At 43.6% G+C, this 18,976-nt stretch overlaps 1 protein-coding gene across 5 annotated transcripts; it reads right to left on the reverse strand.

The window, feature by feature from the left end:
- Positions 1–18,507, reverse strand: mtmr1a (myotubularin related protein 1a). 5 transcript variants are annotated; one of them, XM_030723254.1, is made up of 20 exons: positions 17,769–18,507; positions 15,891–15,996; positions 15,756–15,779; positions 14,667–14,690; positions 13,779–13,844; positions 13,160–13,247; positions 12,960–13,054; positions 12,710–12,817; positions 12,470–12,568; positions 10,354–10,437; positions 7,472–7,621; positions 6,296–6,484; positions 5,950–6,135; positions 5,676–5,834; positions 5,544–5,591; positions 4,374–4,466; positions 4,082–4,195; positions 3,958–4,001; positions 3,745–3,877; positions 1–1,991 (listed from the first exon to the last, which is right to left on the reverse strand). In XM_030723254.1, the coding sequence occupies exons 1-20, from the start codon at positions 17,873–17,875 to the stop codon at positions 1,830–1,832; spliced, it is 2,079 nt and encodes a 692-aa protein (XP_030579114.1). In that variant the 5' UTR covers positions 17,876–18,507; the 3' UTR covers positions 1–1,829. The 5 variants fall into 5 exon arrangements, with proteins under 5 accessions (XP_030579114.1, XP_030579117.1, XP_030579116.1 ...); XM_030723257.1 differs by lacking the exon at positions 13,779–13,844; XM_030723256.1 differs by lacking the exons at positions 14,667–14,690; positions 15,756–15,779 and having other exon boundaries at positions 13,779–13,847.
- Between the last annotated feature and the right edge of the window lie 469 nt (positions 18,508–18,976).

The following is an 18,976-nucleotide window of genomic DNA, read 5'->3' on the forward strand; positions in this document are numbered from 1 at the left end:
TATTTTTTTTAATGGAATGTCAGAAGTGAATATGGCTCATTGACAGTTTTGTGTTTAATTTCACATGAAATGTGTTTACATAAAAAAAAAAGCTTACAGACAGATGGTTTAAAGGTTACACTGAATTAGAATATAAAGAAACAAAGGCAGAGCGGAGCTGAAAACCAGCTCTCACAATACTGAGTGCCCGCTGTGTTATGGTGATGATCCTGCTGGAATTCAGTTGCACTTTTACAGGTTCAAAAATACAAAATACATAAAACTCATGTTTAAATACATAAAATTCAAGACTTTCTTTCATGTGTAAACTCAAAGGTAACACCAATAATATTAATAGCCACTGTCAGTAATGTGCTTTGTATTTTCCCTTTTTATTCTTCTGCTGCTGTATGTGATGTGTGTGCAGCCCCCACCGTCCCAAAAAGGTGACAGGTCACACGTCTGCTGTCTGTCACGAGCCACAGCTGCAGTCACACACAAGTGTATGTATACTGATACACGAGGGGCATGGATTACAAACAGTGGAATTTTATACAGTGAAAAACCCAAAAAGGTCCGTGTGAAGAAGGAAAGCTGCAGTGTGTGAAGGCAGAGGCTCGATTTGGTCCCTGTGTTTGAAGATGGGAATTTCCATGTGGACGTGCCGTTAACTGCATGTTAGAGCTGGAAAATAAAATGGCCACAGCTGCAGTTGTTCTAACAATAAAAAAAATAGATTCTCTTAACACTTTATCAAAAAAAAAAAGACGACATTTGATGACCTCCCCGTTCCCTTAACGATGAGGCTTGACACCTTACATATCAGTAATAATAAGGATAAGCTGCGAAGGCAGAGATCGCACACAGTCAGCCCTGAAATAAGGGTAGTAGGTGTCCAAAGGGGGGAGAGTTAATGTTACAGTTTCTGTTTATGGAACAAAGGAACTGCAGGACATCACTTTCTTTATTACAAATCACCAAACAGCACCAGTGTGAAGCTAGAGCATGCTTAGCATCAGTAACAGAGCCCTCAGACTAATGACATCATACAGAAATAATACTGCTTACTGATAAAACTGGAGGCAGCTTCACTGGACTGAGAATCAGGTCTGCATGTAGGGAGCCTGCACACATTTTAAATAGAGTAAGGTTCAAGGTGGGGGGGGGGGTCCTGTGCATCACTGTGTGTCTAAGAGTGGTCAGCTGTGGGGCGGGTGCCCATTAAACATCCACAGAGTGCAACACTACGAGAACAAACTGCACAGGTATCCACTCGCAGTTACACCAAAAATCACTTCACATTAACTGCAGCTGGTTTTCTGTCTTTGCCGTGGTTGGGAAGACACTGTGGACTTTGACAGCATTTCACTGAGTTCCAGCGCACTTGCTGCTTAGATGGAAAAGGCTGGTCTGCTGTGCATGCTGCCTGTATGTGGGTTACATTTGTCTCAGGCTGACAGATGAACAAATCGCTTCTTGTGCGCACACAGTAGCATTTCATGCACCAAATGTGGCTTTGAAATTTCGTTTCTATTTACAGCAGTTTCCCGGCTCTGTATGAATAACTGTAACCAAAAGACTGTATGAACAGAGCTCTCCACAGTACAGACGACACAGGCTCGGGTGAAGTGCAAAGAAGTTTAAAATAATATAAATAGAACAAGAGGAAGCATCAGTTAGGTCTCCTTTAAAATATTTTCTTTAAATATTTTTTTTATTTTTACAAACATCTTTTTTTATCCCCTCAAATGTGGAATTGTTAATAAAAATGTCAGTCAATCAGTATTTTGGTGTAACTCTGTTAAAACGAGCATAAAAGCAGTGAGGTGCGGCGGTGCTTCAGACGCATGTCAGACAGCAGTGTGAAGCGGCGTTCCTGTGGTATGTGTCGGGGAGTGGTCAGAGGAGGAGGACAGCGAGTGGGAGGAGGCCTCTCTCTGCAGCTCTTCCACCCTCCTTTGGAGCTCTGCTCTCAGGATGAGGAGCTCCTTCAGAGTCTGGTGCACCGGCACCTGAAACACAATCACAGTGTCAGTTTTTCTCCAGGAGTCACATGTAGTCCCAGCAAGGTAGGACTGAGAGTCTTACTGTGATACAGAAATCTCTTGTTTGTGTGCACACAGGTACATCTCAGGCCCTTGAAGATTCAGATTATGTCAGATGATGACGAGCAGTCGCATATTTATCTTCTAAGTATTTATAAAAATGAGATCTACCACCCCTGATTAAGTATATCAGTGCAGCACTTCATACAGCATGCCTCATTCACTCACATTTATACAAGCACTTCTTTCTACACCTAAGTGCTTTCTCGCTAACGTTCACACATCAGCAGCTGAGTTTCAATATCTTGCCGAGGGATGCTTCGGCATGCAGTCTGGAGCAGCCGGGGATCGAACCGCCGACCTTCTGACTGTCAGGTGACCTACTCTACCTCCTGAGCTGCAGCCACCCTGTAAGGCAGCGTGAGCTGGTTCTGCAAATGTCACCTCTTTACAGCCCTCTGGCCTGTCAGCTCATTGGCTGATTTCCCACAGTGTCATTTTACCTTCTTCTGTCTCTAAACCCTTGAAGTAGTTAAACTCTGGCTTATAGCTCTGCAAAATGTGTTTGCTGTGGAACTGTGACTGATTTTTGTTCTTCATATCCTGCTGTAAAATCTTGTCTCCTGAGGTCAGCGGCTCCCGTCTGTCTTGTTGACCTCAACTGTGGATATAAGTCTGCTTCAGCCATGTTATCACTGACGGCTCCTTTCACCTGAGAGAAACACCAACGCACGTCACCTCATGTTGATGACGAGACAGGCATCAGTCATAGTGCTGCTTCCCGCTCCAACGTGCTAATTCATGGGTTCTGAATTTTCCTTCAGCTCAGTGTCAAACAGAACAAACAGAAATGTCTGTGTGGCTCTGAATTAACCATAACTCTGAATATGTTATTACCTGCTCCCTTCCCTGATATTCATCTCCATCTGTCAGTCACCCTCCTGCTCTGTCTCTGCTACTTTGAACCCCACTCGCTGCTTCTTCCCCACCTCACACTAACGCCTCAGTGAGAAGCCTTCAGCTGATCCAAAACGCTGCAGCGAGAGTACTGACAGGGACCAGAGAGAGAGAGAGCATATTCATCTGCACTGGCTCCCTGTTAAATCCAGGATTGAATTTAATATCCTTCTCCGTACACACAAAGTCTGATCACATGTTAAAGACCCCACAGTATCACATTATCCCAGAATGGGAGGCAGAGCTTTCAGCTTTCAGGCCCCTCTTCTTTGTAACAAGCTTCCAGTTTGGATTTGGGAGACAGACACCCTCTCTATTTTTAAGATTATAGTTGAGGCCAGATCAGGTGACCCTGAACCCTCCCTTGCTTACTCTGCTACAGGCTCAGGTTTCTGGGGGCTTCCCATGATGCACTGAACATTTTCCACTCCAGATCCATTTACAAACCAACACTGCACATCATTCTCTTTGGTCTTCCCTCTTTTTCTGCACCTCTGACAACGACAGGGTCAGAGGTGACGCTGCGCTAGTGAAATGAGTGCTTAAAGGATCAGAAAGTTCCACACTTGAGACTTTTTGGGACTTCTGATCACTACATTATGTTTAAAAAGTTTACATGTTTACATGTTTAAAAGAATTGTGGTGACACTGGTGAGGTTTTTCTATCTGTGTTTTCTCTTTAGTGTTTTGCTGACCTCTCTACAGGTCAGCATTTGTCACATGTGAGCTTACTCCTCCACTAGCTTGTCCAGGCGCAGTGTACCTGTGGTCTCATGCGTGGGTTCCAGCGGGCGTAGTAGCTGGTCCACAGCTCCAGGTGTCTGGATGAAACCAGCGGGTATAGAACATGGTTCTCATAGTCCACATAGAAGGGGTTGGTGAAGTCCTCAGGTTGGCTTTTAGGGAACAGCATCAAAAGGTCAAAGATTTTCACTCAGTCGATCTACTCACTCTTAACTTTAGGTCATGAACTTACCTGTTGATGTAGGACCAAAGAGCCACAGTCTTGCCTGGAACCTCCTGCACCAAACAAAGGAAGACTTTCAGCTGACATGATGCCTACATAATCTATGACCCTTTTATAAAAGGCATGAACATACCTGGGCCACCCTCTCCTGCTCACTGTTGTAGAGGAATGTACCAAACAGACAGCTGTAGAGATGGTCCAGCACTGTGATCAGGAAGAGCTCATTGAACTCAAAGGCTGCTGGGAACTGCAGAACGAGTCAGAGGAATCATTATGAATCCCAGACCGAACCCATGTAAATACACATACATAAAATGATAATATATATACATATTTTTGCCGTGCCACCTCTTGGAATCAAGCAATGAGAGCTATCCTCAGGCCCAGTTTGATATATGCTGCTGAAGCTGGAGTTAAGGACTGACCTGTCGAGTCATCTGCCAGACACAGTCAATGAACTGGACGAAGAGAGGTGAGCGCTCTGAGTTAGCGTGGTTCTCATCACCGTGACCCACGCGCTGCAACACAGAAAAGAAAAACCCGTCACTGTGGATTTCCAGCACCCCCCCGCCCCGCCCAACAACTACTGTCAGGACACGTGTCACTGTTTTCATCACCTTGTCCGATCCATTTTCCTTATCCACTTCCAATATATTTAATATCAAACTTAGATGTACATTATTATCCCACACCTTGACATTTGACACTGAGCTTGTTATGGATTTTCACTGCACAACTAACATAATATTTTCCAACTGGTATGTATCTGTATATACTATCTGGATTTACAATAATGTTTACACTGTTAATTATGGTGTAAACAGAACACTACAATAACACACACACTACTGGTTCCTCGGATACTTAAGAGTAGAATGGGAGGCAGAGCCTTCAGCTTTCAGGCCCCTCTTCTGTGGAACCAGCTCCCAGCTTGGATTCAGGAGACAGACACCGTCTCTATTTTTAAGATTAGACTGAAAACTTTTCCTTTTGATCAAGCTTATAGTTAGGGCTGGATCAGGTGACCTTGAACCACCCCTTAGTTATGCTGCTATAGGCCTAGGCTGCTGGGGGGTTCCTATAATGCACTGTTTCTTTTCATCACCGTATTTACTTTGTTTATTCTCCACTCTGCATTTAATCATTAGTTATTATTAATCTCTGTCTCTCTTCCACAGCATGTCTTTTGTCCTGTCTCTCTCCCCTCGCCCTCAGCCGGTCACACAGATGACCCCCCCTCCCTGAGCCTGGTTCTGCTGGAGGTTGCTTCCTGTTAAAAGGGACTTTTTCCTTCCCACTGTCACCAAGTGCTTACTTACAAGGGGTGACTTTGATTTTTGGGGGGTTTTCTCTGTATTATTGTAGGGGCTTTACCTTAAAACATAAAGCACCTTGAGGTGACTGATGTAATTTGGTGCTATATAAATCAAATTGAATTAAATGTTGAAATCAAATGGAAATGGATGTTAGAAACATTTTTTTTTGGTGTGTTTTAAAACACATTTCTGAGACACAGATGTTAACTGTCTCTGTTAGGAAAAAAAAGATAATGTCCTAATGAAAAAGCAATGAACAAAACAGTATCAAGCTCTTACAGCAGAAAACTTGTGTCCAAAGCTAATCCACTCCTTCTCCACTAGAACCTGCAAACACGAGCATACACACATTTAATACTTCATTACATCGCATAGATTAGGACTAGAGTGTATACTTGATGTGTGTGTAACCTGGAAGCCTCTGAGTGTGCGGTAGTAACTGTCCAGCATCAGCATGGCCAGAGAGGTGAGCTGGGCTGTTCTGTCCCAGCCATCACTGCAGTGAACCACCACCGATGTCTTTCCAGACTCCAGCTTATCAGCTATCTTTGCTGCTCCTGCTAATAACAGCTATACACAACAGGGGCATATCTTTAAGATCTATTCTGTGTATGTAATCTTTCACTTTTAGAACTAAAACATCTTGCCACACAGAATGTGGTTGATGTGGGTTTGTGTAGCTTACCCGTATGTAATCCAGCCAATGCGTCTGGTCAATGGCAGAGTGCCAATGGGCTTCATCTATGGTAGGATAAACTACGTCCTTCATCTTCCTAAGGGACTCTCTCATCACATGAATGTTTGGGATTTCTAGGAAGTTGAGCTCTACGTTGGGGTAGAAACTTTCACTTTCATACCCGCCATCCTTTGCCTGCATGTGATGGAGGCAGAAGAGATGGGCAAGGCCAGAGTGGAGAGGTCCAAAAGAAAAAGAGAGAAATCAGCGTCAATAAGTGATGTGAGTGTGAGGGAGAAATCATGAGAAGTATATCTCACATAACAGTGAGATTAGAAAATTGCCTCTGTTGCACCTTGTTGGTGATGGCCACGCTGCTCTGCCGCGCATCAAAGATGGTGAGCTTGTGGGACTGAGCATTGGCGTCCATGATGATTTGGAGAAAACGTTCATCTTCTTTACAGCGACGATCTGAAGGTCCAACTAGTGGCTGGCTACAGCGCACAATGGTGGCCTGAGACTCCGGGTGGATCCAGGACAAGACCTGCAGGAACAGCAAGACCAGTTCAAGACTGACACTGTAATCAGTGAGCCAAATACTTTGGGCCTAAAATGATAATAAAGAGCACAGCACATGGACATACTTCTAGGTCAGAAAAGCCAAGCCATTAACCATTCATATGAATGCGTGAGTGTCTCCAACCTTTTGATTGGCACTGTACAAAGAACAAATAGTACATGAAAAAAATTTACACATATGTGAAAAAACGTGGCTACACAAACCAACAATATTGTTCGTGCTTGTTTGTGTGAGTGCGTAAGAGAATGTGAATGTCTGAGTCTTTGTCACAAAATGTACTTAATGATTAAGGTGGAAAGCTTCAAGAATGAAGACCCAGAGCATTGAAGATCCAAGGCCACACATTTCGATGACAACTGCATGGTCACCCCAGTCGAAGGGAGAGGGAGACCCCAGACGGAGCCCCCCAAGCCGAAGGGCAAGAGCCCCAGAGAACCAGAAGCAACGGGGAGCTGGCCCCCCCGGAGCCCGGCCATCCCAGCAGCAGGGTCCAAGGGTGATTCCACTGGCTAATGAGGGGCTCATCCCAATGAGGGGCTTAATAGATAGCCGGTGAAAAGAAGCTAATGTGGGAGAAATGGTAAATAGACTAGTTCTTATGTAGAACTTTTCTTTTCTACTTGAACCCTTTATACATCCATCTTTTCATCCACCCAGGCACTTTTTCCTACATCCAAGTGCTTTATATCTAACACTCTGATAAACAGATCAGGAGTTTAGTTTCTTGCTCAAGAATACTTTGAATACAAGATGTAGCAGCCAGCGATCAAACCACCAATCCTCCAATTAGTGCATGACCTGCTCTACCTCCTGAGCCACAGTCCACATTTATTTTTGGTGGGGAAAAGTAAAACAATGTAAACATGTAAGAAAAAAGAAAATTTAACACAGTCATCTGTCAAGTTTAGGGTGTTATGATTCAGGTACTGGATATGTGCTTTTCAGACTGACCGGTATGCGGTGCTTGGCTCTGAACACAGCCACTCGCTTGATGTCTTCATCTGTGATGTTGGTGGGGATCACCAGGATGGAAGGATAGGTGTCACATAGCTCATAGGTGCTGTTTATCTTACTGATGGTCCAGCTCTCATTGGGGAGTCCCTGACAAAACACATGCAAGCACAGGCGAGAAACATTAGCTGGATAAAATTACATTTTTAATACTAATTTGCTATTTGCTTTATATGCAATACTGTTAAGGTTTTTTTTTTTTATGTTACCATAATTAGAGAATTTTATTTACTTTGACTGCAGGGAGAAGCAGGCCTTTGTTTGATTAGGTTTGTTCAGGTAAACCTGATTAAAAAGTGTCAAAGCAGAATTACAACCTAGGAACTGACTTAGCATGGCTCAGCTGGCAGTGTATCCGGAGACATGTCAGAACCCAGCACGAATAAACACATAAACTAAACTGTTCTGAACTGAACAAATGTACCATTTTAAGAAAAATATTCTGCTCCTTTTGAATTTGATAGCAGCACCACATCTCAACAACAGCAACAAAATGTGGCACTAAAAAGAAAACAGCTGGAGGAACACTTTGCAACTAATTAGGTTGAATGGAAACAGGTCAGTAACACAATTGGATATAAAAAGAGAATCTTAGAGAGGCAGAGTTTCAGAAGTAAAGATGGGCAGAGGTTCACCAATCTGCTGAAAACTGTATCTGCAATCTGTGTCAGAGTAATATCCCTCAACATAAAATTGTCAAGACTATCTCATCATTTACAGCACATCATCAAATCAAAAAGTTCAGAAAATCTGGAGAAATCTCTGTGCACAAGGGTCAAGGCTGAAAATCAATATTGGAATTAGGCCACCATGGAGCAGCTCTCATTTCTAGAAATCTGGCCAAATTTATTAAACCCAAAGCATGACTACCCAGGGCTGAGAGCAGGAAGCAGAGCTGCAGTCTTACACGCCTCCCTGCAGCTTCTCTCCTCCTGCCATCCCCCCAAAAACCCCATCCCCACAGAGACGGTGCCTGCTCCCAGACCACCAAAAAACAACCCAGAAATCAGGAAAAACAATTTAAGCATAATAATAATACTAATACTCCTCCTCCTCCTACTTCTCCTACTACTACTACTACAACTACTACTAATAATATTCCTTCATCATCTGCACCAAAGAATAAAACAATTAAATGTGGATTATTAAACATTAGGTCTCTCTCTTCCAAGTCTCTGTTAGTAAATGATTTAATAATTGATCAACATGTTGATTTATTCTGCCTTACAGAAACCTGGTTACAGCAGGATGAATATGTTAGTTTAAATGAATCAACACCCCCGAGTCACAGTAACTGTCAGAATGCTCGAAGCACAGGTCGAGGAGGAGGATTAGCTGCAATCTTCAATTCCAGCTTATTAATTAATCGAAGACCCAGACAAAGTTTTCATTCTTTTGAAAGCCTGACTCTTAGCCTTGTTCACCCTAATTGGAAAGCTTAAGAATCGGTTTTGTTTGTATTTATCTATCGTCCACCTGACACTTTAAAATTTCTGTCTGATTTCTCCAACTTTTGATCCATTTAGTGCTCAGTTCAGATAAAATAATTACAGTAGGTGATTTTAACAGCCGATCCATTTAGTCGGTGTGCGTTAGGGTTTAATCCCGGGATCCGGGATTCCCGGGAAATGCGATCAGAACAATTTCCCGTTTCCCGGGAAACGTTAGACGGGAAACCGGGAAAAAAGTCGCGCGCGTCGATTTGACTTTCAGAAAGAAAAGAAAGCTTCAGAATGTTAAATTTAAAGGAAATATTGAGAGAAGGGTTCGTTTAATGCGAAAAGCATTACTCTTCATTTCAGGCGCGTTCAGCCTCCGTTTAAGGCTTCAGCCTTCATCTCAAGCGTTTTAATAGAGGTATTACACAGTTGTACTTTTTTCCTCTTTAATTTGTTGAAATCGTAGGCAATGTGTTTACCCTAAGGTATTTTGTATTATATAATTTCATATTATTATATATTGTTATATTGCATTATATAGCCTATAAAATATGCCTGCCCTGAACAATAAAGAAATATCTGTTTAACTTCGAGTGTTTCTTTTCCTCGTTTGCAGCCGCTTACTAACAATCATGAATTAGGATACGGGCCTAATGTGTGAAGAAATTATCATGAAATAGATTGCTTTAACATATTTCACTTTTAAAATGGAGTTGAGTAAAATGTATATTTTTTAGGCTATAATGATTGGCCAGTTTTTCAATAGACGATTCACAGCGAACCTACTTTAACCCTCAGACACGGTGTTATAAATTTGCTGTTGCCAGAATGGCAATGACCAAGTCGTAGTGCATTACTCAAGGCCCTGTGTTATGTCATATTATAGTGTAGTACGGTAGTTAACTTTTCAATGACTATTACAGCGTTCCACTGGTGGAGATATAGTGCAACAGATGTCGCCACGACAGCGTGGCTGAGCCTTTATCAATGCTGTGGAGATGAACCGTATTGTTTTGTACCAGCAGTTGTAAAATAGCTTGGTATAATTCCATGTACAATGGAGGAATATTCGAATTATATTTGTTAAGGGAGTGTTGAGGAACGATACAACACCGCATAGCTCGAGCACTCGAATGCCGAGATGTAGGTTTTATTGCGTTAATCAAGCCGACGTTACCCCCTACTGGGCATAACAGGACATAGCTGGAAAGCTACCTCTACAATATCACAATAGGTTAAGGCCGACACAGGCTACAGAAGGCCTAATTAAAATAAAAAAATAAATAAACTTTTTCCCGGGATTCCCGGGAAATGGCTCGTCATTTCCCGGGATTTGATTCATGTCATTTTCGGGAAAAATATTAAACCCTAGTGTGCGTTTACCTGACGTCTGTATTCTGATGCTGGGTCGTACACCTTCCAGCCATCCACAGGAAACTGCTCCTTGTACAGGAAGGCAAACAGGGGCTGCCAGAGGATGTCACAGTACATACATTAGTCTAAAACTGATAAAGAGATTACACGCAGTTATAATATACACAATGTACACTACCGAAGAATCTTAAAAATTGCAAAGGCTGCAGACACTTGCACTTTTAGTCAGTATATATAGCTACACTGCATTTAGTCTATCACAGCACTTTATATTGTCTGACAGCTCTGAAGGGCATATCTGGGTTCTGTTCCAGGAAGCAGGTTTGTTAACCCTAAAATGAGGGAAACTCAGGTTTTCAGTTCCAGAAAGAGCTAACTCCAACTCTGAGTCAGTTACCATGCTAACAGACTCTGTGAACCTAACCTGCTCGTTGGCAGGTTTTATCCAACAAACTCTGAGTGTCTCTCTGACTCCTCCCCTCCAGCTGCACCTGAACCACCTGTCTGACACTCCCATTCATTTCCTCCTTCATTAAAGTGGCTGTCAGAGCATCAGAGGAGCGAATTCATCTGCAGATGTTTATGTTTCTACAAGCACTGAAATCCCAGTTAGACATTAGCTTATTTTTGTACATAACATGAAGCTTTTACAGTCGTTCACACGTCAACAGGCTGTAAGGATGGAGACAGATTTATAATCAGCTCAGAATCAAATCTAAACTCTCCATCTTTCTAACTCTGTGACTGCGCAGCTGTCAGTCAGTTCCTCTGAAACATTTACTGTAGTTACTGCAGCATCACTGTTTGAATCAAACCTATCGTTTGAAGCTTTAGATCAGTCAGTAAAGATCACTGATGGAAAAATGTCTGGATCTTGGAGATGACGTGAATAAGTGAATGAAGATGAAGCTGAAATGATTCGAAGACTTCAAAACTGAACTAAATGTATTTCAAGCTTTTAAAAGCAGCTGTAGGCAGCCTGTGATCTGAGCAGTTTGCTGAAATGTATTCATTGATTGAAATTCATCAACATTCAGATCGGATCAGGCCCAGATCCAGTTCAGGCTCCGGTCGATTCCCAGCTCATCCTGTCAGATCTGTCCTGGATCAGATCTGGCTTCATTTTTCCCGACATGATCTGCGTTCTTTAATGAAAATGTCTCATCCTCCCAAAACTGCACTGAAATATTTAAAATCTATAAAGCTGAGACATTTCTTAGAACGTGTTTGCCTTTATTGATAAAACTTTACATTCATTGAAGTCTTGGAAAGCTGTCCTGTATATTTTTTTGAGTTAAATCTGAAACTGTGACTGACCTCTGACCTTTAACAGTAACTCAGTGAAACATCTCTGCTGTGGCTGTCAGAGAGCCGTCATCTCTCAGTGAAGCTGATCTCAGATCAGATTAGAAACGCTTAAACGGGAAACATTAAAGCAGTTTTTCTCTAAATCTCTTATAGCATTTTTATACAGTGATGGCAGAAAAAAAGTGAGGTCGCTACATTCCATCAGTAGATTAAAATTTTACTGAATCATTATTCAAACAATGAAACGATCATAAACTGCAGCAAAAACAGTTTTTATTTAATAATAAACTGACCTGAGGCCACAGGTTCATCAGTAAACTGGCTGATTTTAGCTTCACTTTCTGTCTCCTGCATTTTGTCCTGGCAGGTTAGAGCCGAATAATTAGATTAAAAAAAAAAAATCAATCAATCAAATTCAGCTCAAATCTGATTAAAGTTCAAGTTGGGGAAATGATGACAGTGGATATTCTAAAAGAAGTGATGTATTTTGTATCAAACTTTTATTCTGTCTGTGATGATGACAGAGTGGACCGAGCTGATTTGATTCCCTGTTTTTGAGATAAAGACCACGGTCAGCACTGACATGTATGATCCTCTGGGTTCAAATGGAGGCGCAGCTCTTTATTTACCCGTTACCATTGCGAATCCTGGATTCGGCGCTCCATTGATGACGGCTCTTTGTTTGCTCACGCAGGAGCTTAAACTCAGCGTGATTGGACTGACTCTGATCAGCTGTTCTGGGAGTTTGTCGAACCTGCTTCCTGGAATACGGCCCAGTTCAAACCTGTATTATGCAGCACACGTGAATGACACTGACCAGACTGTGGGAGAGAGGAAAGGCATGTTTGGCCAGCACCTCCACCACATCTGGCTGGCTCTCCTCCATCTTATAGGCAAACCTGGGACTCCTCATGTCCTGATGAGAACATCAGAAAACAAACAGAGTCATCACTCCAGCAAATCTTCTCTGTTTTTGTTTTATTACTGCCTGACTATAGGGTGGTGAATATACATCATTGTGTGCATATATCTGTGTGTGTGTCTGTTAAAGTGGTACCTTGCAAACCAGCTCCAGTCCTTTGTTGTTCTCTCCCTGGATGGGAACACAAATGGTTTCGAGCCTGCTAATGACTCCCAGATTCACATCAAGAATGAAGGGAGACTCCTGAATGTACACACACACACACACACACACACACACACACACACACACACACACACTGGTGAGAAACAACAGCCCTGCAACTGTCACGCAAAAGTGGAGCGCCCCTGTTCTACAGCACTTGCAAGTAAATAATGTAGCAGACCTTTTCCACACTGATGAAGTACAGCTTGTAGTCTGTGATGGTCAGAGTCCCATTAACCAGACCGCTGAATGGGCAAATGTACATCACATCCTTGACTGCATCGTCAGCACACAGAGAAACAAAATGGAAAAAGTATCGATTACACTGATGTTACCGTACGACTGAACGACACACCGAGAGACAAAGAATGAAGAAGGTACCTGTGGTTTGGATGGTCTCTCCAGGGAGCAGAGGAACCTGGTTCTGGAACATTTTGACCTGTGCTCCGTATCTCAGAACTGGAAGGTTCTGCAAAGAGCACAGATCAGTCAATGAGACCACATTTTAGGTGGCATTTGCAGAGACATCAGTTATGATGCCTGTGATGCAGAGGTATTTTGCTACAGGTTCAGAATAACCTGGACTCTGTTTTAGGAAATAATGGACACCTTTCCTCGGCACAGTGATCGTCATCAGGAATACGAGGTGTCTGAACAACAAGCTGGATGAAGGATGGTGGGATGATTAGGACCACAGGGAGCACAGTAACTGCAGTTTGATGTGTAACAGTATTAGTTTTAATGTTCTGGCTGACTTTTAGTCAGGATGCAGAACACAAATCAGTCATTGCTTTTCCGTATCTGGTAAACTCGTGTCTTTCAAACTCCACACTGCTGCAGTACGTGTGTTATTTTCTTTCCTTTGCTCGGGACAGCACAGCAGCCCTCAAGGAAGGACAGAGTAGAGGGAAATATCAGAAGCAGTGTGATGAGGTAGGCAGACCCACAGAGGAGGGAGCAAGGAGCAAGTGAACTGATGAAAAGACAGATAGAAACTTGCCAAAGCACTGGAAGGATGCTCAGAATCTATTTCTCCTTGGTAACAAAGCCCTTCATCCTGTGAATCCTGCTGCAAGGGAGAGCCAGCATGAAGAGAGTGAGAGAAAGAGACAGAGAGAGAGAGCGATTATACAGTAAACAGACATGATCATGTACTGGAAGATACAGCTGTTGTTGTAGTAGTGCTGATTTTGGAGGAGGGAGCGATGAGGCAGGTACTTCGCTCCCTATGAGGAGGTGGTATGAGCTGACACAGAATGGGCTGTCCAACACAAAGTCTACCTCATCATATGATTTCAATTCAATTCACATGGCGTGTATGACATACTACAAAAAAAGGTGTACAAGTAACGGGTGTTCTCTATCACTGGATTACCAAGAGGTTTAACATTTTCATTTTCCAAGATTATTCCATGGAGACGTCTTTTTTCAGGGATGGTCTTCCCATGCGAATACTCTTATGATTTTCTTATTGTGGCACATGATTTTTGCTCCATTTTAATGGAGTCAGTTTCATGCTTAGTTAAGAGGTAAGGAGCTGAGAAAAAACACAGAGAGAAGGGAAAAAAAGGAGGAAGGAGGAAGCACAGTGAGCAGAGTGGAGGAGCAGCTCTGGTCTGTCCATGTGACCTGAGAGCATCCATCAAATATTCACAGCACCTCCTAAAACCATCACAGTGGTGTTGTAGGTGTGAATGCTCACATGCTGTCTGTGCGGCAGCAGTTTGGTGGAGGACATTAATTTGTCAGGTAATTCATTTGATTTCTGCTGTATCACAACACTGCTGCTGCTGGAGGCAGCTGTAACTTTACTCCAGGCTCCGAAGCACCTGTGTGCGTATGCTTGTGAGGTAAATGTGCAACAAGCTGAAAGGACAACGAGTCTTACCCTGCGATTGAGCCTCTTGGACACCTGGAGGTTAAACACACCACATGGACATGAAATGGAAAAAGAACTAAATTCACACTCTGGTAGCAAACTAAAAGCCAGCTTTACGGCGCGCCGCCGTTGTGGCGTACTGATGTCAAAACTGTGCACGGACACCACTGTGCGCTTATAATAGAAGGGTGCAAACAGACAAGCGCCCAAAAGCAACTGCGAATTCACAACCGACAAGGTTCAAAATCCAGGCAAAAACAGCAGGTGACAAACAGCCGCTGCAGTTTGAAGACGAGCCACAGCTCAGCCCTGCTCGTAGCTTTATTCCAGCACAGTGAGCCGGTGCACGTGGCTGGATCCACTCTGACACAGTGGAGATGAATTCATGAAATCAAACAAATTTTAGTGCCTTTTTTAACGTCAGCATCTATGTCCATGCTACAGAGGAAAATGTGAAAACTTTGCACGCTGACGACAGTGAGGACTGTGTATCTGTGGCACGAAGTGTAATGAGCTGCTGGAAATGCAGCCTTTCAAACAAATAGCATGAAATTCCCTTAAGCTCCATTCAAAGTTTTCAACAGCTGCAGTCTGGATTCCGGGGGGGGGGATATCCAGTTCTCTGAATATTTGTGGACTCAGCTGGAAACCAATAGCAAAGCTGCACAGCACACATATAGGGGAGGATTGTGGGATTGACTGCTTTTGTAGTGTTTGCAAAGATCTGATGTTACCCAACCTCAGCTCAGCAGGGAGGCACAGTGTTGTCTGCTCTGATTTCTCTACTGTTACTATAATGTAGAGGAAAGCTTCAAATGATACAACTATACCCTGCTCTGAGCTGTTTAAACTACTATTACCTACACCCTGTACTGTACGCAGACATGTTTTTGTAAAAGACAAAGTTCAGTATCTAATGAGGCGACGTGTGCTTGGTGGAGCTGGTTGCAGAGAGCAGGCCGCTGACAGAAGCAGAGGATAACTAGTTCAGTAGGTTATCTAAACAGTGACAACAAACCGAACACACAAAGCTCTGCACCCACATTCAAATGCACATACAGCTCACATGGACGTACACGCCGGCATGTCTAGCCTTACCATGAAGTCCGGTCTTCTCCCAGCCTATCAGTTACAAAACACAAACTGATGAGAAGCACTGCCAGCATTGTGTGTGTGTGTGTGTGTGTGTGTGTGTGTGTGTGTGTGTGTGTGTGTGTGGTGCGCGTCATCTACCTTGTTGTCCCTGCTCACAATGTCTGGTTGGACTGATCCTGAGATCTGACTGGAGATGGTGGCTGCTATCAGCTGTTTACACCACTCCACATGAGAACCTGTTGGGCTGAACACAAAGAAAGTGAAATAAGAAGCTGAAGCACGTTCACCTAAACTCCAGATTCCAGGCTGACGCCAGAGTTCACAATAACAATTTTTAAAAAAATTTTACCTTTATTTACACAGGTGGTCCCACTGACAGCCTCCTTTCAGACTCACTGTGGAGTCTGTCCCGTCTTTAGGGTTTGACAAAGGTTTATAAAGCTATAATAACAGGTGACGGCTCATTCAGAAAGGGCTTGCTACTGTATGAAACACACAACAATTTATGGTTTAACTGAAATAATATGAAGAATGTTAGAAGTGAAGCCAAAAAAAGGATGTTTGAGGTGCCATCTTGCACATACTGTCAGCCAAGGTTACTGAGATCCCCTGGACATGAAGCAGGTATGGTCTTTATCTTACAATATCAAACACCTGTTATAAATCTACAGACTGTCACAGATTGACTCTGTCTGTGAGCCTGACAAAATAAGCCTTTATACATGTCGTGCTTCATGCCCCCTTTAAGGCCTTGTCCCTGTCAGAGTGCACTTTAAAGGCTTTGTCATAATTAATCTGAGTAGGCTGGAAATGATTTGAGACTAATGCTCAAACTCCAAAAATAATGAGAAAATGGAAATCATCACATTGAGCTATAGGGAACAAAGATGTCAGTCAGGCACGACTCAGATCTTCACTGTCCTCACATAGTGCCTATTTTTTATAAATAAATAAATAAAAGGTCATATTTAGCTTATCCTGGTATCCACATTGGGCTGAACCAGTGCTCCACAATGCTGTGTTACACATGTGTAAAGTGTAACCGCAGGTGCCATGATGTTATTATTTTAGTCTTTAAAATAGGTGAACATTTGTTCAAATTTCAGGCACTTTCCTGATTACCTGTGTTAGAAATGGTCCGTTACTCCACAGTTATTTACGGTTCCTAAAAGAGTAGATGACACTGACCCCGGGGAACCAGACGGTCAGGAACCTGAGGATCAGGAACCTGAAGATCAGGAACCTGAGGTACAGGAACCTGAAGATCAGGAACCAGAGGTACAGGAACCTGAGGGTCAGGAACCTGAGGGTCAGGAACCTGAAGATCATTAACCAGAGGTACAGGAACCTGAGGATCAGGAACCTGAGGGTCAGGAACCTGAGGGTCAGGAACCTGAAGATCATTAACCAGAGGTACAGGAACCTGAGGATCAGGAACCTGAGGGTCAGGAACCTGAAGATCAGGAACCAGAGGTACAGGAACCTGAGGGAATCAGAGCAGGTGCGCGTCTCTCTTTAACCTGGTTAAGCATGAATACTGTTTTCACAGACCCCCATGGTCACGTGTTATCACAGATTATAGTCCGGGGCTATTACAGTCATTTAACTATTGTTAATGAAAGGTCATCTGTCAATCAGCAGTATTCTTCACTCTCACCGGCAGTCTTCGCCTGGAAGTTGAGGAAAGTGATCATTAAGATCATTATTCTAACGAATTTCCTGCTGATTTTTTTCTATAGTGCGCTAATTTCAGGGTCGTATCATTTTTATTGTGAACCAGGTCGCACCGTCATTGCAAAGTCTAAAATACTGTTAAAATACTGCAGCCATTTCATACTGAACAGGGACGTTTGAGCACTTTTCAAAGTTCAAATGTCTGTGGGTTGGACCTATGCACAGTTACATATATGACAAAATCTAAACAATATTTCATGCAACGGATATACTGCGGGACCGCGAGACAGCCGTAACTGCGCAGCCGGACGCCGACCTGTGTCACATTTTCTGTCTGCTTACCTGTCTAGGGCATCACCGGGTGCTGGGCCGCACGTCGGCGAGACCCACGGCTTCCTGTTCGGCCCCGCTCCTTCCCCCGCGCCGGCTGCTCCGGCCTGCTTCTCCATCTGCCAGCAGCTGTTCGGTTTCTGGGTCACTGGGGGGCGGGGGCGGCTGGCTTCCGCTGGCACGGAGAGGATGCGAATGAAATCAAACCTCGGTGTAATTCCGGTGCCGGGCTGCAGTTGTTCTTTAAGGACTCAGAACACTCGATCGCAGATCCAGCGGATCGCGGTTTCCTCTCATTTGTGTACGAGCACTTCCTCCTCAGACGCATCTACACTCTCGGCTTGGTCGCGTCGCGCGGAAACAGTGACGTCGCTGCAGTATTCTCCTGAACGATAGGTGTCGCTACTCAGACAAAACCTCCGCATCGGTGCTCGCATAAGAGGAGACGAGGTCAAAACGGGAAGGAAAGAAAACTGCGGCGTTTTTCCAGAAAGCCTTAAATTTTCAGATTGTCGCAACTTCTCTCTGTGAGCTGCATCTGCGCTTCTGTGCTGAAAAGGCTACTTCCGGCTGCCACAATACCTGTATACAAGATAGATGACGTGGCTCCACTTCCTTCCACTGTACGAGGGTCCTCACTGAGACTGACCCGGAAGTAACCCCATAATCAGCTGTTCCAGTTCCCAAAACACAAAGTAAATGTGCTTCAATGCTTCTTTTATTGTCTCCTTTTGCAGAGGAGACAGCCTGTTAAACCCACAGCTGACCTCTGACTGCTTCCTGCTGAGGTGTTGCTGCATGAAGAGCACAGGTTCATATCAGCTCTCCTGCAGATTATGAGCTGATCAGTGTGTTCAAGCTTCTGTGGGCTCAGCAGGCATCAGCAGGCTCGTTGCTGTGCTACGACCTTTAGATGATCATGGATTCATGCTTCATTCAGCTCAGCTGGATTTAGAGTTGCCACCCGTCCGGTAAAATACGGAATCGTCCTTTATTTGGCAATTAAATGTTGCGTCCGTATTTTCAAAAATGTCCAATACTCATGTCTGTCACACGCACATCAACACTAAATGTAACAATTAAGCACAGAATAAAATACAGGAAATACTAAGGCCAGCAAAATTGTCGTGAATGGCGGTGCTGTCACCGTTGCCTAGCAACAGACGACACACGCGTGCGCCACACAGACACTGATATGGTCCAGATCAGATCAAGGAAAT

Source organism: Archocentrus centrarchus, unplaced genomic scaffold, assembly GCF_007364275.1.
Source record: "Archocentrus centrarchus isolate MPI-CPG fArcCen1 unplaced genomic scaffold, fArcCen1 scaffold_24_ctg1, whole genome shotgun sequence".
Classification (NCBI taxonomy): Eukaryota; Metazoa; Chordata; class Actinopteri; order Cichliformes; family Cichlidae; genus Archocentrus; species Archocentrus centrarchus.